Source organism: Ranitomeya imitator, chromosome 10 (assembly GCF_032444005.1).
Source record: "Ranitomeya imitator isolate aRanImi1 chromosome 10, aRanImi1.pri, whole genome shotgun sequence".
Lineage (NCBI taxonomy): Eukaryota > Metazoa > Chordata > Amphibia > Anura > Dendrobatidae > Ranitomeya > Ranitomeya imitator.
This window is the reverse complement of record NC_091291.1, coordinates 67,639,243-67,660,098: the sequence shown is the minus strand read 5'-3', so window position 1 is coordinate 67,660,098 and position 20,856 is coordinate 67,639,243. Positions and strand designations below refer to the sequence as shown.

The window sequence follows — 20,856 nt, the reverse complement described above, 5'->3', positions numbered from 1 at the left end:
GTGGGTTCTCAGTCAGACGGAAAGAAGAGTTCGCTGCATAAAGAAACTGGGCAATTTTTTCATCAATCAACTCTTTTTCTAATCTGCGAGTTCTTATCACAAATCTATCTATGGTGGTTCCAGGAGGTAAAGGTTTTTTCTTCCTTTTGGGTGATATGTGGCTGTGGGTGTCTGGTGATGATGCTGCTGCTAATGATTATACATATATATACATATACATATATATACAAAAAAGGTTGCACTCTATCGTGCAAAAGCATGTCTAATATGAAATATATGAAATATGAATAGCAAAAATTGCTTTTGAACATTAGGAAAATATTTAAGAGACGCTTTGCACAGAATTTGATATAATCAAATAGTGTGAGCCCATCAACCAGTCGTCAAGGTGGTCTCAGAACTGATGGGTCCCTGACCCCCCTGTCCAAATGTGAACACTTACCAAAGGCCAATGTATGTATGCCTGGGTAAATGTGGACACCTCTGTTCAGTAAAGCCTACATATGAGTTGGCCGGGACCAAGTGTGATGAGATGCAATTAAAAACCACATGGTGATGGGAGGAGTGCGCAGTCAGTAAGCTAACATAGAAATGACAAAAAAAGACTCGCACATCCAAACTAGTGTGAATAGGTGCATACCAGGAGCAGCTACCTCCATACATAAATATACAAAAAAGGTTGCACTCTATCGTGCAAAAGCATGTCTAATATGAAATATATGAAATATGAATAGCAAAAATTGCTTTTGAACATTAGGAAAATATTTAAGAGACGCTTTGCACAGAATTTGATATAATCAAATAGTGTGAGCTGCTGCTAATGAAGCACTATCCTGGATGGATAACTCTGAAACTGTAGAACAGGATGATGGTGATCTTGGAGGTGGATAGTTTCCAGAATCCATGAATTCCCCTAAACAAAAAAGTCAATGCTGTTATTTTATTGTTTATACAATTTCTGCTTATTGTACACAACACATCACTGCCCCTGCCCCAAAAGGAATATTTGTTTTTCTTCATAACTGTACCAAATGACAGTAACATGCAGTAATAATAAGAAATATAATTTTTCTCACACATGACAGTTCAGTCTTTAGAAATAGGATTCAATAAAAATGTTTACCAACCTGAAGATCCTGCCTGTTCAGAAGTGTTTCTTTGGTCATCTTCATCACCGCACTTCTCATGATGTTGCCTCATTTGCGCCACCAGGCCTTGCATCTCTTTGTTGCATTGTTTGCATTTTGCACGCATGCCTGCCTTACCGATAGGCGAAGGAGCTTCATTAAAATATTCCCAAACTGGGTCTCTTTTACGGCCTGCTGCCATTATAAGGAAAAAATTTAATAAACCTCAGATCAAACACACAAACAGATCCAGACTTGTCTGTCTGTGGCTATGCTGCAGTATTGTGCTCAAAGTTTCACTTTCATTTTCTTGTCTGCTTGCCCTTCCTCCTCCTCACACTTAGATTCACATTCTTCTTGTGTTGTGCAGATCTATTCCACTCCAAACAATCAGAAACATATTGTCTAACTTCTTGGACTTGGCACTGAAGGGGTTGATTCTGTATTCATAGGTTTGTAGAACAATAGGATTAAGGTCTTTTTCTCAACTCTGTTCATGTTGTAACATTTTTGCCGTGAAGAAGAGGCTGGAACCTCTGCGGAGTCAAATTCAGTTTTGAGAACTGCGTAAGTAAAGTGAGCGTCTGTGATAATATAGGAGAGAAACTGCCCACTAATCCTACAGAAACCTCTGGAAGAGCATGGCATTGTGAATGTTACACATATACAGCCTTTATTTTACTGAGTTAAACAACTCCGCTTTATCTCATGATGGAAGAACCTTTGGATGGTAAAATATTTTCCTCAAAAAGCAGTTTATTGAAAAAAATCCGCTTTAAATAAAAAAATCCGCTTTAAATAAAAAAATCCGATTTAAATAAAAAAAATCCGATTTAAATAAAAAATCCGATTTTTTTTTTTATTATAAAAAAAAAAACATTGATTTTTATCCACCCTGGTCCCACCTCATGTGAGTGGGAGCTTCACTCGGAAGTCTTCCATCAGATCTGTCTTCTCTAGAGCATTCCAGATGTAGGTCGGATGGCGACCAGACTGAACGCCAATGTACTCAAAGTTCAGCCTCCAGGTCCGAAAGCCTTCCATGGTACCAATTTCCATAACCCCTCTTCCGCTACTTCTGAGATCTTTCAAGAGCAGGAAGGGCCCCAGTGATCCGCACTGACCATGTCAGGTTTTCTCATTTGCGGAACTAGTAATGTTCCGTCTTATTGCTCAAACTGCAAATATGAACTTCCTTGCAGGGAGTCTTCGCCTGTGGTTCTTCCCTATCGCATACCGTTAAATCTTTGGGTCCTGAATGCTCCCAGGAGTCTTACAGTAGACTCCTTTTTGATCCGAACAGACTTTACTATAAGGAAGGTCGCCCCCTTCTGTTCTCTGCGATCTCCTCATCCTGACGAGTATTCGGAGCTAGCCTCTCTGTTCTTTCAGATCTTTTTTCCCTTATTACCATCAAGGCATGGTTGCCCTCAGGCTATCCCCGTCCCTTGTTACCAAGGTGGTATGGTATCCCCACAGTTATGAGGGTATCGTTCTTCCCTCTTCAACAGTCCACAAAACGGAATGGGTTCCCCATATCTGGACAAGGTGAGTGCTCTGAGTAGGTACGTCTCGAGGACGGCGTCCTCCCGAAGGTTTGACACTTTATTTGGGCTATCTCAGTCAGAGGTTGGTTCCATGGCGGTGTCAGGAAGGGTTTTGCCGTTCCATCGACCATGTTAGCCTGGTGGATTGGTTACACCATCCAGGAGTCCTTCAGTGCTAGATGTCAGCCTATCTCCCTGTCTATCAAGGTTTCTAGGCACCAGGCATCAGCAGTGCACGCCTGCATCCTTGCCAGTTTGTCCAGTCCGAATGTATTCCTGAAGCACTATCATTTCCAACCCTCCACAGATGTGAGTCTGGGCAGGCGGACTCTGTAGGCCGCGGTGGCACACTTGTAAGTAGCAGTTACATAGGGCCTGATCTGATGTTGTCCCACCCAGGGACTGCTTTGGGATGTCCCACGGTCTGTTCCCCTCCCCCCCCCCCTGTTATGAATGGGTAATTCAGAATCACAATGGACCTTGAAGTTCAGAGCACACAAGTGACCTGACAAAAACCACAAAACATAGGACGAGCTCTGAGACGTGGGAACTCTGCTGACCGCAATCCCTAAACCTATCAAACCACACTAGAGGTAGCCGTGGATTGCGCCTAACGCTCCCTATGCAACTCGGCACAGCCTGAGAAACTAGCTAGTCCTGAAGATAGAAAAATAAGCCTACCTTGCCTCAGAGAAATTCCCAAAAGGAAAAGGCAGCCCCCCACATATAATGACTGTGAGTTAAGATGAAAAATACAAACACAGAGATGAAATAGATTTAGCAAAGTGAGGCCCGACTAACTGAATAGACCGAGGATAGGAAAGATAGCTTTGCGGTCAACACAAAAACCTACAAACAACCACGCAGAGGGGCAAAAAGACCCTCCGCACCGACTAACGGTACGGAGGTGCTCCCTCTGCGTCTCAGAGCTTCCAGCAAGCAGGCAAAAACAAAAAAGCAAGCTGGACAGAAAATATAGCAACAAAAGTAACACAAGCAGAACTTAGCTTATGCTGAGCAGACAGGCCACAGGAACGATCCAGGAGGAAGCAAGACCAATACTAGAACATTGACTGGAGGCCAGGATCAAAGCACTAGGTGGAGTTAAATAGAGCAGCACCTAACGACTTAACCTCGTCACCTGAGAAAGGAAACTCAGAAGCCGCAGTACCACTCGTGACCACAGGAGGGAGCTTGATCACAGAATTCACAACACCCCCCTTCCCCCCCCCCAATGAGGCGAAGGAGAAATAGGGATTTTTGTGTTCTCACCGTAAAATCCTCTTCTCCGAGCCGTTCATTGAGGGACACAGCTCCCACCCTATTATTAGCTTGAGCTTGTTTTTATAATTTGACATGCTATACACTCATATGTAATGTGACATGTTATACGCTCATATATTGATTATTGATATCCTACTGCTTTTGCACCGAACTGGTTAGCTGAGAGCCAGCAGGAGGGTGTATACTACAGAGGAGGAGCTAACTTTCTTTGTATCACTTAGTGTCAGCCTCCTAGTGGCAGCAGCATATACCCACGGTCTGTGTCCCTCAATGAATGGCTCGGAGAAAAGGATTTTACGGTGAGAACACAAAAATTATTTCTGATGTCGGCGTCCCTTTAGTCTAGCATTACATGATGCCATGTGATGCACAACATCAGTCCTCTGAAAAGTCTCATTTGCGACTTGCTGACGCACGACTGTTGTAGATTTCCGATGTTGTTAATGCAGCCAAGTGGCTTGTAAACATGTCAAATGTGACTTGCATTGAAGTCCTGGCAATTGTTGCTTGTGACCAGTGACATAAAAGCCAACAAATTTGGAAACATTTGTGGCTGTTGGTTGCAGGTGATGATGCTACAACATAGTAATCATTATATGCAATCCTGCAATGTGTTGCTGTGATTTTAGTGTTACCCTACACATAGCTGTGTAGCCATCGCCTTAAGTCTGTTAAATAAAAAAAAAAAAAAAAAAAAACTCACTGAAATCTAATATATATATATATAGTGAGGCGAAATTTTAACCCCGCGCGTTCCAATTCACCAAATAATTTTGCCCCTATCTACATAATGGGGAAAAAAGTGAAAGGAAAAGTGTTGGAAGCGTCGCAGCTACAGCAACAAAATTTTGCAGTCACACGTCTGGACCCTGAGAGCGTCATAGGCTATGTTGTGAGGTGAAATTTTAACTCCGCGCTTTCCAATTCACCAAACTAATTTTCCCTTATCTACATAATGGGGAAAAGTGAAAGGAAAAGTGTTGGAGGCAAATTGACAGCTGCCAAATGTGAACAAGGGGGACTTAAAGAATGAGAGCGATGGCGCAAAAGAGTATATACCGATCAGTTGCTAAGGTGGGGCCCCGACATGAGATACTCACCACACATGGGGATATGAACACACACACAAAATGCGCCACACACTACCACATGCTTGAACACATATACCACCCTCAGCACACATTTCACCACACATACACCAACCTCGCCACATAAAAGTCGAAACACAAAAGTCGCCGCTCAAAACTCGCCACGCGCAAAACTCGCCACATGCAAAAACTAGGCTCACGCAAAACTCGCCACAAGTGCAAAACTCACCTCATGGAAAACTCGCCACACGCAAAACTTGCACACGCGGAAAAATTGCCACATGCACAAAAGTTGCAACACATGCAAAAGTTGCCTCACACAAAACTTGCACATACTCAAAAGGCACCAGACATAAAACTCACCACGCGCAAAACTCGCCATGCGCAAAACTTGCTGCACACAACTTGCTACACTAACCTGTTACATGCAACTCGACACACAAAAAGTTGCTACACGCATGTTGCCACACAACTCATCTCACAAAAGTCGCTACATGCATGTCGCCACACACAACTCAACACACACAACTTGACAAACGAAACTCGCCCTAAAACACACACAAGTCTGGTATTAGCCTTCAAAAATAAAAATCTGATTAATAAGCAGACAAACTACAAGAGCAACAAATGTACCATATAGGAAATACAGCAGCTGTCAGTCACATGACCTGTCTATTATGTGTATGTGTGAGCTAATATATACTGCCAGGGTGAGGGCTTCCTGTTGGCTGGGGATTTATCAGGCTGCCAATTTATCTTACAAATACTGAGGTAAAAATACTGAGCAAATAACGTGTTAACGAGGTCTAATACAGGAGATCACACAGGTATATACTATATACAGGGGAGATGACACACAAATATATACTATATACAGGAGAGATAGCACACAGGTATATACTATATAGAGGAGGAGATGACATACAGGTACATACTATATACAGGAGGAGATGACATACAGGTTTATACTAAATACAGGAGGAGATGACACACAGGTATATACTATATACAGGAGCAGATTACCTACAGGTATATACTATATACAGGAGGAGATGACATACAGGTATATGCTATATATAGAAGATGACATATAGGTATATACTATATACAGGAGGAGATGACACACAGATATATACTATATACAGGGGAGATGACACACAGGTATATACTATATACAGGAGGAGATGACATACAGGTATATACTATATATAGAAGGAGATGACATACAGGTATATACTATATATAGGAGGAGATGACATAGAGGTATATACTATATATAGGAGGAGATGACATACAGGTATATACTATATACAGGGGAGATGACACACAGCAGGTATATACTATATACAGGGGAGATGACATACAGGTATATACTATATACAGGAGATGACATACAGGTGTATACTATATATAAGGGAGATGACAAACATGTATATACTGAGGTGAAAATGAGAGGTATGAGGTGAAAATGAAAAGGTGTGAGTGCAAAATGAGAGGAGTGAGGGAAAATAGTGTATTGATTGGAAAATGACAGATGTGAGGTCGAAATGACAAGTGTTGGGGGGAATGAGAGGAGTGAGGGAGAAAATGAGAGGTGTGAGGGAGAAAATGAGAGATGTGAGGGGGAAAATGAGAGGCGTGATGGGAAAATAAGAGAAGTGACGTGCTATAACTAACCACAGATATTTACTATGCCCAGGCAACGCCGGGCTCTTCAGCTAGTTGTCCATATTCTTAACCCCCTCACAATATATGATGTGCAGTTACATCATATGTCGTATCCTTGCCCTGTAGATAATGGTGAATTTATTCAGCCATCATCTGTCTTTAACAGCCCCTGGTGGAGTTGAGCTCCGCTCGCTGCTGTTAACCTACCTGCGAAATGTAACATGCGTTGGGAGGGTCCATCATTCCCTCCCTGTGGCTGGCTTGCATAGATCATGATGCACTGCTATGTATAGCACAAGCGATCGGATTGCAGCCTCAACTCTCCTTAAAGGAATGTTAAATACACTAAAAATGGTGAAAAAAAACCTTCAAAATTCCCTCCTTTTGTCCCATTAAAAGCAAAACAATAACACCCCCCCCTTACACACACACACACACACACACACACACACACACACACACACACACACACACACACACACACACACACACTCTTTGTATTTCTGCATTCAGAAAAGTCTAATTTATAAAAAATAAAATAAATTAGTTTATTAGTAAAGGGGGTACTGAAAAAAAAAACAATTAGAATGCAAGAATTATGTTTTTTTGGCTGCTGTAACATTGCAATAAAATGCAATAATACGATCAAAATGATATCTGCCCCAAAATGGTGTCTGTAAAAATGTCAGCTCCGAGCACAAAAAATAAGCCCTCACTGTACCAGATCCTGAAAATTGAAAACGTTACTGGTCTTCGAAAATGGCGACATAAGAAAATTTTTTGGTATTCTGTTTGAATTTTTATGTGCCATTCCATTATTGCATTAATTTTTTTAATTTATTTTGTTTCCTATTAAAGAGTGAATATCCTATTATTTTTCTCATGCTTGGAGCAAGGTCCTGAAGGATTTATAGTCCATGTAGAATTTAAAGGGCATCTGTCACCATATTTGACCCATCTATACTAATATGGGCATACAGGCTACAGAATGCTAAAAAAAATGTCCTTCCTGAGTGTCTCATATCAGATGTCTTCTAGATAAATTCTCTTTTATGACATTATTTAAATGACCACTTCCAGGCTCTGGGGAGGATGGTGCCCGAGAGATAACTCTACCTCCAAAGCTTATTTTACATGAAGGGGAGTTACCAGTGTGATGGCCGCGCTCTGCTCTCCTGATCTCACTGCAGAGCTGTGTGTGATTATACCTGACACATCTGCAGCTTCCAGGCAGACAGGGCGGTAATATTGCTGCAGTACAGCAGAGCTGTGTGTAATTATACTGGACACATCTGCAGCTTCCAGGCAGATAGGGCAGTAATATTGCTGCAGTACAGCAGAGCTGTGTGACACGCCCGAGTAACGATTAGCCAGATGGACACCCCTGGCTGCCGCATTAAGGATGGACTGGAGAGGGGAAATTTGAGTGAGGGGGAGGCCAATTAATAGAGCGTTGCAGTAGTCCAGGCGGGAGTGGATCAGGGTGACAGTGAGGGTTTTTGTTGTGTCCATGGTGAGAAAAGGGCGGATTCTAGAGATGTTCTTTAAGTGTAAGCGGCACGAGCGGGCAAGAGATTGTATGTGGGAGGTGAAGGAGAGATCAGAGTCAAACATAACACCCAGACAGCGTGCCTGCTGCCGGGGTGTTATTATGGTGCCACCCACGGAGAGGGAAATGTCAGATTTAGGGACGTTAGTAGAAGGCGGGAGCAGAAGTAGTAAAGTTTTGGAGAGGTTGAGTTTCAGATAGAGAGCAGACATGATGCTGGAGACTTCAGACAGTCAGTGGCGTTCTGTAGTACAGCGGGGGTAAGGTCAGGGGATGACGTGTATAGTTGTGTGTCATGTGCATAAAGATGGTACTGAAAGCCAAATCTGCTGATGGTCTGTCCAATTGGGGCTGTCTAAAGGGAGAAGAGAAGGGGGGCAAGGACTGAGCCCTGAGGTACCCCAACAGCGAGAGGAAGAGGAGATGAAGTGGAGCCAGAGAACAGAACACTGAAGGAGCAGTCAGAAAGGTAGGAGGAGAACCAGGAGAGAGCAGTGTCCTTAATGCCTAGTGACTGGAGCCTAGAGAGTAGGATAGGGTGGTCAACAGTGTCAAAAGCTGCAGAAAGGTCGAGAAGAATGAGCAGAGAGTGGTCACCTTTACATTTTGCTGTCAGAAAGTCATTGGTCACTTTGAGTGCAGTTTCTGTCAAATGTAGGGGGCGGAAACCGGACTGTGAAGGGTCTAGGAGGGAATGAGTGGAGAGGTAACTGGTAAGGCGGGAGTAGATCAGGCGCTCCAAGAGTTTTGAGATGAAGGGGAGATTGGAGACCGGTCTGTAGTTGTTTGTGCAGGATGGGTCGAGGGTAGGTTTTTTTTAGTAATGGAGTAATGATAGTGTTTGAAGGAGGAGGGGAAAATGCCAGAGGAGAGGGAGAGATTAAAAATTGTAGTTATGTGAGTTGTGACGACTGGAGAGAGAGACTGGAGGAGGTGTGAGGGAATGGGGTCGGTGGTGCATGTAGTCGGACGAGAAGAGGAGAGGAGATTGGAGACTACTTCTGTGATGGATCGAATGTGGAGAGTGAGCCAGGGGAGATGCCGGGAGGAATGGGAGTCATTGCACTTGGTGTCTGGGAGCTGATTTCCTGACGGATATTGTCTATTTTCTCTACAAAGTGGGAAGCCAGGTCATCAGCACAAATGTTTGTGATAGGGTCTTGTGCTTTTGGCCTGAGGAGGGAGTGAAAGGTGTTAAAAAGTTTCTTGGGGTTGTTGGATAGTGAGGAGATCAGGGTGACGTAGTAGGACTGTTTGGCGAGGTGAAGAGCAGAGTTATAGGTCCTTAACATAAATTTGAAGTGTATGAAGTCTTCTGGTGTGCGTTTTCCTCCATAAGTGTTCAGCACTCCTAGAGCATCGCTGGAGAAATCGGGTTTGCGATGTGAGCCAGGGCTGTTTCACTCTGTGTTTGGAGGTTCTGAGGGTGAAGGGAGCTACTTGGTCAAGGGTGCTTCTAAGCGTGTCATTGTAGTGATGTACAGCCAGATCAGGACAGGAAAAAGAAGAGATTGGGGACAATGATGAGTGTAAGGAGTCTGAAAGTGTATGAGGGTTAATGGCATGTAGATTTCTGAATGTGTAGTAGGTAGGAGAGTGCTGGGGTGGGCGAGGAATTGAGCGTGAAGGATAGACTGTTGTGGTCAGAGAGGGGAAGTGGTGAGTTATCTAGGTAGGAGATTGAACAGACCCGGACAAAGACCAGGTCCAGGGAGTTGCCGTCTTTGTGTGTTTTAGAGGTTGAGAGCTGTGAGAGGCCTAGAGAAGTGGTTAGTGATAGAAGCTGGGATACAGATGTGGAAGTGGGGCTGTTAATGGGATGTTGAAGTCTCCCAGGATAAGGGTTGGTAGTTCTGAGGACATGAAGTGCGGCAGCTAGGCTGAGAAGTGGTCCAGGAAGTGGAAGGGTGAGCCTGGGGGCCGGTATATGACCGCTACTCTGAGGGAGAGGGGACGGAAGAGTCTGATGGTGTGGACCTCAAAATGAAGGGAAAGAGAGTGATGGAACTGGGGGTATAACCTGGAACGTGCATTGTGGGGACAAGAGTATGCCGACTCGACCACCACGTCTGTTTGTGGGTCTCGGGGAATGGGAGAATTGTATGCCACCATGGGAAATGGCAGCAGGGGAGACAGTGTCAGAGTCCTGGATCCAGGTTTCATTGAGGGCCAAAAGATTCAGAGAGTTGTTCACAAAGTAGTTGTGCACGAAAGGGAGCTTGTTACATACAGACTGTGGATTCTAAAGGGCACAATTGAAAGAGAGAGATGGAGTGCAAGTAATATTAATAAGGTTAGTATGGTTTTGATATGAGGTAGGGTAGCGGTTGAGGATGGGGGACCGGGGTTGGGGGAGATGTCCCCTGAAATCAGTAGGAGCAGGAAGATAAAAATCAAGTAGTTTTTGGAAGTGTATGAAGTTTTTTTATGCTGAGTATTTGGGCAAGATGGGCTGAGGTTTTTCAGGAAGGTGAGAAGTGCGTGGGTGCTGTACATGGGAGAGGGAAGGAGTGAGGAGCTGATGTATGAGTCGTGATGGAGGTGGGATTGGGCGGTGAAAGTGGATTTCAAGGGAGGATAGGAATAAAGCACATGGATAGAAGGGAGAGCAGAGATTGGTTTACCTGACTCCTGCCCTGACTAACTGCCATGGAATAGCTGCTGTATCACGACGCTTATCTCCTGTGAAGCTTTGCTTCTGGGACGTGTGCGCCCCCACATGCATGCACCCCTAAGGATGGTTCTAAATTTATAGTCTAGACTGCTGGATCAGAAGAGATGGATTGTTGGAACTGGTTGAGGATAATTTGGCAGCTGGAGACAGCACACCAGGGGCTTTTTTTTTTATTTTTAAGATGATCAAAGACATTTAGCCTGGTAACATCTACTTTCACACCTTCCACCAGATAAGATCTACACTGATCCAGTCATGGATATGCAACAGTGAGTTTTAAGTACAATGCACCAAATGAATTATACAGATGAATTGGCAAATACATTAAATTATGTTTCTAGATGGTAAAGCAGCAGATGACAGACAGCAAGCAGAGGTGGGAAGTTATACCATTAGAGTCTATTGCAGCAGATGAGACAGCTATCAGAGGTAGGAAGTTGCTGCAGCTCAGCAGAGCTGTGTGTGATTATACCGGACACATCTCCAGCTTCCAGTCAGGCAGGGCGGTAATATTGCTGCAGTACAGCAGAGCTGTGTGTGATTATACCGGACACATCTGCAGCTTTCAGTCAGGCAGGGCAGTAATATTGCTGCAGTAGAGCAGAGCTGATTATACCGGACACATCTCCAGCTTCCAGTCAGGCAGGGCGGTAATATTGCTGCAGTACAGCAGAGCTGTGTGTGATTATACTGGACACATCTGCAGCTTTCAGTCAGGCAGGGCAGTAATATTGCTGCAGTAGAGCAGAGCTGATTATACCGGACACATCTGCAGCTTCCAGTCAGACAGGGCGGTAATATTGCTGCAGTACAGCAGAGCTGTGTGTGATTATACTGGACACATCTGCAGCCTCCAGTCAGGCAGGGCAGTAACATTGATGAAGTACAGCAGAGCTGTGTGTGATTATACCGGACACATCTGCAGCTTCCAGTCAGTCAGGGCGGTAATATTGCTGCAGTACAGCAGAGCTGTGTGTGATTACACCGGACACATCTCCGGCTTCCAGTCAGGCAGGGCAGTAACATTGATGAAGTACAGCAGAGCTGTGTGTGATTATACCGGACACATCTGCAGCTTCCAGTCAGACAGGGCGGTAATGTTGCTGCAGTAAAGCAGAGCTGTGTGTGATTATACTGGACACATCTGCAGCCTGCAGTCAGACAGGGCGGTAATATTGCTGCAGTACAGCAGAGCTGTGTGATATTATACCGGACACATCTGCAGCTTCCAGTCAGGCAGGGCAGTAATATTGCTGCAGTACAGCAGAGCTGATTATACCGGACACATCTCAAGTTTCCAGTCAGGCAGGGTGGTAATATTGCTGCAGTACAGCAGAGCTGTGTGTGATTATACTGGACACATCTGCAGCTTCCAGTCAGACAGGGCGGTAATATTGCTGCAGTATGGCAGAGCTGATTATACCGGACACATCTCAAGCTTCCAGTCAGGCAGGGCGGTAATATTGCTGCAGTACAGCAGAGCTGTGTGTGATTACACCGGACACATCTCCGGCTTTCAGTCAGGCAGGGCAGTAACATTGCTGAAGTACAGCAGAGCTGTGTGTGATTATACCGGACACATCTGCAGCTTCCAGGCAGACAGGGCAGTAATACTGCTGCAGTACAGCAGAGCTGTGAGAGCTGCAGCTGCTGTTGTGTTTCTCAGAAAACGATTTTCATTTCTGTTCTGTGTAGTTACTCATCTCACACTGGTAACTCACACTTTTATTTAAAATAAACTCTTCCAGGAAGCCTCCTCCCCTGATGCAGCTCATTTACATATAAGAAAACCATGGATTTCTATGGAATAAGACATCTGATCGCAGATATCAGGTTCCTATCACCTTCATGCCCATACAGACTGCTTAGGAGGGTTCATCCTAATGACAGATTCTCTTTTAAAGCATTTTTGGAAATAAAGTGGTTGGCAGGTTTTAGAATGCTAACAAATATGTTAATATTGCATGGACTTGAGTCCCAATGTTTTTTTCATTATACTGTTTATAAATGTTTGTCTTTTCCACATGTGCAGACTTAAAGCAAATCTATGACCAAGATTCTGCTAGCTAAATCTGAAGGCGTGATGTAGGGGCAGATCCTTGGATTCCAGTGATATATCACTTACTGGGTTGATTGCTGCAGTTTTGAGAAAATTAAAGTTTTGTTTGCTGCAGATCTACCAGTGCTCTGAATGCTGATCTCTGAACAACCACGACCCACCACTGATGTTTGCAGCTTTCTGCTTATGTGCAGCGTACAATCAGTGGAAGGCTATATAGAGCTCAGGAATATGGAGAACTACGTGGCAGCAGGTTTACTAGTCCTCCAGTGATTTCCTGCTGATAAAACGGAGATTGTACCAAAACTGCAGCAAGCGACCCAATAAGTGAGGCACTGCTGCAATCTGGGTCTCTGCCCCTGCATAATGCTGCTCCCAGATTAGATGGCAAGTACCTTGTGACACATTCTTTGTACCATTTCATGTTTATTTAAATGTAATGTTTTCTCAGGTCGACAGTTAGACAAAATTAAGGCTGAAGCTCAGGAGAAGGGAGACCTAGGACTTGTTGCTGAAAGCAGTCGTGGTAATCAGCGAACCATGTTCACACCTCCAAAGCTCATGGTCCCAGGTGTTTTCAGCAAACTAAAAGAAATTGCCAGGATGACTGGGAACGCTGTGAGTACCTTCATTCACTAGAATATGCCAACGGGTTGTAGATTTGTGTTGGTGAATCTCTAATATATATAGCACATCTATGCTTGGTTTAATAAATGATGAATAATATTTAATATTTTTTAAGGCTATATTTATTAGTAAACTCTATTTTTTAGAGATGTGTTGCTTTTATAATTACAGGGCATTAAAATTCCGTAATTACACGCATACCGATTATAGGTTCTGAGTCTATGCATCACTGCTCTCTTTGCAAATATATAGACATATATACCGTTTGGTTATTTTTGACAGCCTGGACACTGTGGCATAGGCTCAACTGTGGTGTGTGGCGCTTTATATTTGAGCATCGGTGTCCCCATATAGTATGCGCCTACGTATATTGCGCAAATAGTCTGGACGTCCAGGTACTGGTTAACACCGGTGCCTTTGTATTATTAGCGCACACGCGCGGTTGTGAAAGAATCGGCGCCTGCGCAGTGTCCCTAGTGGGCGGCAGCACATTATGAGGACGTTAGTGCGTCTTTAATATCTGATACACATTTGTGTATTTGTCATTGGGCGCAAGCGCGGTCGAGAAGAGATCGGCACCTGCGCAGTACCACCGAACCGCTGGGCGCATGCGCGGCTGAGAAGTCGTCGGCGCTTGCGCAGTATTATCGGCCCGTACGGGCGGCAGCGCATCAAGATGACGCTAGGGCGTCCTTAATATGTGATGTCACAGGGACATGGATTCAGAAGTGCCGGAAGTGAATATGGCGTCCTAAGTGCCCAGGTGAGAAGAGTGCAGTGATAATTTAGAGCCCATATAATGCACAGGATTTAGCACTTGTCTGTAAGCGCTACAAGGATAGGGGATCGGCCCGGTGGTGCAGCTATCTACATTGTTGACATGCTGAATTTGCACATGAGCTAAGTAACCCTTTATTATTTGAATACACTCCTGATGAACCTCTTTAAACTCAACGCGTTTCTCCCCTTCTATTTTAAAGGGATAGAGTTTAAAGGGATATAATTTCTGCATAAAGACATTGAGGTTTAGAATTTTTGGTCTGTACTGGATTTGCAAAAAACAATGATGTCACTAATGAAAGGGGTAAATTATGGCTGTTTAGTCATTTATTGTAAATCCAATGCTGCAGCGTGGTAATGAAATATCAGAAGGTGGCATGGGGTATGTTTGACACTACAACAGATACACTTCCCTATTTGTATGACAACCCCACTACATGTGGAAACAGACCAGAATTACATATGTGTTTAGTCCTATGTTTCAGTTCCTATCTGCCGTTATATTAGTTACGCTGGCTAGAAATGATATATGAAGGGAGCAAAGGGACACAGATCACCAAGTCAGTTTAGATCCCTAGATCTAGCTAGATATTTATACTGACATATTTTATGTCCCTTCAAGTTATCCACATTTACACATTGTATGTGTGATATATTTCTTTCCCTGTCCTATTAGGGCGTTGTAGGGATAGCAGGGATAGCCGGCGAGGAGCGGGGGCGCCACGGCGTAGGTAAATAGGGTGCCAACCTCCGCAGGCAGGTAGGGGGCACTTAGAGTACGTAGGGCTTGGCACTGTTCCGGCCTTTCCTATAGTACGCCTGTATTGATTGGTGATGGTTTTTGTCAAGTGCACACGTATGTTTTTAATATATTAAATAAAAGTTACATTTTATGGTTATTTTGTAAATTGCTCCTTGGGGATTTTTCTGTGAGTCTACCTTCATTGCAGACCCAGAAATACACACTGCTTCCCCTGTCAGGGGCCAGACCCTTTTGCGCTAGCTGTTGCACACCCTCCGATGCTGGTCATGCACGTGAGATACGTGACTGAGACATCATTTGTCTGCGGGGAGACCACAATGGCCAGATTGAGTAGGTTGCAATTTGGATAGTAGCAGCATATTACTCCTGTCGGTGCATTTTGGATTTTGCCTGGCATCAGATTTACATATAATAATATATGTTTGATGAACAGTTACACATTTTGATGTACCGTATATACTCGAGTATAAGCCGACCCGAGTATAAGCCGACCCCCCTAATTTTGCCACAAAAAACTGGGAAAACTTATTGACTCGAGTATAAGCCTAGGGTGGAAAATGCAGCAGCTACCGGTGAATTTCAAAAATAAAAATAGATGCTCCATACCGTTCATTATTGCCCCATAAGATGCTCCATATAAAGCTGTGCCACATATAATGCTCCATACATTTCATTATGGCCCCATAGATTCTCCATATAAAACTGTGCCATATAGAATGCTCCATACATTTCATTATGGCCCCATAGATGCTCCATATAAAACTGTGCCACATATAATGCTCCATACATTTCATTATTGCCCCATAAAATGCTCCATATAAAGCTGTGCCATATATAATGCTCCATACCGTTGATTATTGCCCCATAAGATGCTCCATATAAAGCTGTGCCATATACTGTATAATGCTCTGCACCGTTCATTATGGCCCCATAGATGCTCCATATAAAACTGTGCCATATAGAATGCTCTGCACCATTCATTATGGCCCCATAGATGCTCCTTATAAAGCTGTGCAAAATATAATGCTGCTGCTGCAATACAAAAAAAAAATGACATACTCACCTCTATTGCTGCCCGCAGCTCCTCAGCGTCCCGTCTCGGCGTCTCTCCGCACTGACTGTTCAGGCAGAGGGCGGCACGCAGATTAGTACGTCATCGCGCCCTCTGACCTGAACAGTCAGTGCAGAGGACGGGAAGAGGGAGCGGCGCCCGGCGGGTGGAACATGGACAGGTGAATATGTAATACTCACCTGCTCCCGGCGTTCCTGGCTCCTTATCCCGTACACATGGTCTCCGGGTGCCGCAGCCTCTTCCTCTGTCAGCGGTCACTGGCACCACTCATTACAGGAATTAATATGCGGCTCCACCCCTATGGGAGTGGCGTCCATATTCATAACTTTAATGAGCGGTACCACGTGAACGCTGAACAGAGGAAGAGCTGTGGCACCCGGAGACCGTGGGACAGGCAGGGGGAGCGCCAGGAGCCCCGGAAGCAGGTGAGTATGCGACAGTCCTCTCTTCCCCTCATCCGCCGACCATGACTCGAGTATAAGCCGAGAGGGGCACTTTAAGCCCAAAAATTTGGGCTGAAAATCTCGGCTTATATTCGAGTATATACGGTATATGTATTTAAAAATGAATGTAATATAAGGAAATTTTGACAAATGCATCAATTCACCCATGGGCAGCAAGCCTCCGGGGACTAAGAGCCACGCTCCTGATACCAATACACTAAGCCAGGGGTCAGTGGCTACTCAGGCACATGAGGAAGAGTATTACACAGTCATTGGTTGCCACTAGGCTTACTTTCCCGCCGGAGGTCTTACACGTGTCCCCAGAGACATGGTCAAACAGTTGTCTATCAGACAAAAAATTGAAATATAATTTTATCCAAAAATTACCTATACCCAAAATATAGTTCTATTAGGGAATGTAACTTGACACCAAAAAAGTGTTTGGTCTCCTGTACATGCAATAGTGAAAAAAAAATGGAAACCATTTGTTGGTCTTGAAAGGCAAAATTATCCTGTTCCTTTAATAGTTTAGTGCTTCATGACCAAGCCTATTTTGTCTTTTTTTGTTTATTTTTTTCCTTTCCTTTCTTTCTATCAGCCTGTTCTAAAAGCCATAACTTTTTTTCCCATTGCTTTTAGCCATGTGCTTGATTTTTTTTCCCAAACTGCACCATTTTGGGGTGCATAAAACATTTTTAACATTCAAGGAGTCATCCAGCTTATCACATGCGGGTCTATGCAACAGAATGAGGAGCTGTATACCCGGCAGATGCCCGCTGTGTGTTATAGCTGGTATCTGCATAGAACAGCAGCCATTTCGGTTAACGTCTTAATGACATGGACCAGTAGAAGCATTACAAATGCGAAACAACTGTCGTCGTCTTTCCTTTCTCTTCCTGCATGCCTTATGTCCTGAAGGTTGGAATAAAGGACTTGAATTTTTATATGGATTGGTGAGTGCCACTCTTCCCTTTCTCTATCATGAACTCTAATCTACACACAGCTGAACACCATTATATATCCATTACATCACATAGATTGAATGGCAGAGGAATAAGCAAAGAGAATACTGTGGCTTGATGCCAAATCATTTCATCGGCTCATTTATACATTTTAACTGATAGAGCTTGGAATAATAACTTCTACAATTGGATGTTTAAAAGAAAACCTGTTCCTGTGTGGAGATAATCTTATAAATGTGCCCGTGCTGTGTAATGGCCGTGTTTGGCCGTGCAGGAACACGCAGAATACCCCTGTGTCAGTCATTGAGAATCTCCTGTGATCGCCAGCTCGTGGCTGAAGCCCTGCTATGCGTAGCACAAACAATCGGATGATCGCAGCTTCATGTCTCCTAAAGGGACAGTTAACCCCCTTCACTCTGAAGCCTGTTTTCACCTTCCTGATCAGGCCAATTTTTACAATTCTGACCACCGTCACTTTGAGGTCATAACTCTAGAACGCTTCAATGGATCCCACTGATTCTGAGATTTTCTCGTGACATATTGTACTTCATGGTAGTAGTAAAAATTTCTTTGATATGACTGAAAAATGAAATATGTGAAAAAATGGAAATTTTGTGAAAATTTAGCAATTTTCAATCTGTTAATTTTTGTGCCCTTAACCCCTGTCAGCCATTGGACTTACTATTCTGTCCATGTGGGGTGGGCCCTACTTCCCAAGGACGGAATAGTACGTGCAGCGCGATCAACCGCGCTCACGGGGGAGCGCAGCCGATTGCGGCCGGGTGTCAGCTGACTATTGCAGCTGACATCCGGCACTATGTGCCAGGAGGGGTCACGGACAACCCCTGGTACATTAACCCCCGGCACACTGCGATCAAACATGATCACAGTGTTGCGGCGGTATAAGGAAGCATCGCGCAGGGAGAGGGCTCCCTGCGTGCTTCCCTGAGACCCTCGGAGCAACGCGATGTGATCGCGTTGCTCCGTGGGTCTCTTCTTACCTCCTCCTCCCTGCAGCAGGCCAGCATCTAAAATGGCCGCGGGGCTGCATCCGGGTCCTGCAGGGAGGTGACTTCACAGCGCCTGCTCAGAGCAGGCGCTGGGAAGCCTCCAGGAATGCACGTCAGATCGCTGATCTGACACAGTGCACAGCAAAGTGTCAGATCAGCGATCTGTCACTTTACTGTGATGTCCCCCCCCCCCAGGGCAAAGTAAAAAAAAAAAATTCCTAAAAAAATAAAATAAATATATATATATATATATATATATATATATATATATATATATATATATTGTTCCAATAAATACATTCCTTTATCCAAATAAAAAAATAAAATAAAAGTACACATGTTTAGTATCGCCGCGTCTGTAACGACCCGACCTATAAAACTGTCCCACTAGTTAACCCCTTCAGTAAACACCGTAAAAAAAAGAAAAAAACGAGGCAAAAAACGCTTTATCATACCGCCGAACAAAAAGTGGAATAACACGCGATCAAAAAGACTGATATAAATAACATGGTACCGCTGAAAACGTCATCTTGTCCCGCAAAAAACGAGCCACCATACAGCATCATCAGCGAAAAAATAAAAAAGTTATAGCCTTCAGAATAAAGCGATGCAAAAATAATTATTTTCTTCTATAAAATAGTTTTTATCGTATAAAAGTGCCAAAACCTAAAAATGATATAAATGAGGCATCGCTGTAATCGTACTGACCCGAAGAATAAAAATGCTTTATCAATTTTGCCAAACGCGGAACGTTATAAACGCGCCCCCCCCCCCCCAAAAAAAAAAAAAAATAAATAAATAAAATAAATAAATTCATGAATAGCTGGTTTTTAGTCATTCTGCCTCACAAAATCGGAATAAAAAAGCGATAAAAGTCACGTGCCCGAAAATGTTACCAATAAAAACGTCAACTCGTCCCGCAAAGACCTCACATGACTCTGTGGACCAAAATATGGAGAAATTATAGCTCTCAAAATTTGGTAACGCAAAAAATAGTTTTTGCAATAAAAAGTGTCTTTTAGTATATGACGGCTGCCAATCATAAAAATCCGCTAGAAAACCTGCTGTAATAGTAAATCAACCCCCCCTTCATCATCCCCTTAGTTAGGGAAAATTTTAAAAAATGTATTTATTTCCATTTTCCCATTAGGGTTAGGGCTTGGGTTAAAGCTAGGGTTAGGCTTTGGGCTAGGGTTAGGGTTGGGGCTAAAGTTAGGGTTAGGGTTGGGGCTAAAGTTAGGGTTTGGATTACATTTATGGTTGGGATTAGGGTTAGGGGTGTGTCAGGGTTAGAGGTGTGGTTAGGGTTAGGGGTGTGTTTGGATTAGGGTTTCAGTTATAGTTGGGGGGTTTCCACTGTTTAGGCACATCAGGGGTTCTCCGAACGCGACATGGCGTCCAATCTCAATTCCAGCCAATTCTGCGTTGAAAAAGCAAAACAGTGCTCGAGTTCTCCCGTGCGCCCAAACGGGTTTACCCCAACATATGGGGTATCAGCGTACTCAGGACACATTGGACAACAACTTTTGGGGTCCAATTTCTCCTGTTACCCTTGGAAAAATACAAATCTGGGGGCTAAAAAATAATTTTTGTGGGAAAAAAAGAACTTTTATTTTCACGGCTCTGCGTTATAAACTGTAGTGAAACACTTGTCTTGTTACTCATCTTTCCCAAGGTCCTGAATGATAAAACAGTCTGTCTGTGTGAAGTTTGAAGGTCATCATGGCTTCCATTATCAGCTGTTGCTTCTTCATCTGTTGTCCATGGAGAATGAAGTGTAGGAAGGGAAGTGACCGTCCCATGTGACAAAAAGCCCCCACACCCTCCTAAGAGACGTTTATATATGTCCAACACAGATCACGTGTTCTCTGTATATGGTGTTAACTTATGCTCTGAGCTACATACACAGAAATAGCTGTTGATAGGGTCAGCAATGTGCTCGGTACAGAATTGAGAATAATTCAATTAATATTTAACAGTTACCCTTGTGGAAAAAAAAACAAAAAAAAAATTGGGGTTTAAATTTAAAATTTTTGTGAAAAAAAATTTAAATGCTCATTTTTTTCATTCCAGATTTTATTAATACCTTTGAAGCACTTGAAGGGTTAATAAACCACTTTAATGTGGTTTATGAGCACATCGAGGGGTGCAGTTTTTAGAATGATGTCGCGTTTGAGGGGTAAGGCTACGTTCACATTAGCGT

At 43.7% G+C, this 20,856-nt stretch overlaps 1 protein-coding gene across 3 annotated transcripts in view; it reads left to right on the top strand.

The window, feature by feature from the left end:
• Window positions 1–20,856, top strand: part of LIG1 (DNA ligase 1) — a 389,895-nt gene that overhangs the window by 209,189 nt on the left and 159,850 nt on the right. For all 3 annotated transcript variants that reach the window (XM_069741985.1, XM_069741988.1, XM_069741987.1), the window contains one exon: window positions 13,448–13,614. In XM_069741985.1, the coding sequence (XP_069598086.1) occupies window positions 13,448–13,614 (167 nt within the window). The remainder of the gene's footprint in view (window positions 1–13,447; window positions 13,615–20,856) is intronic.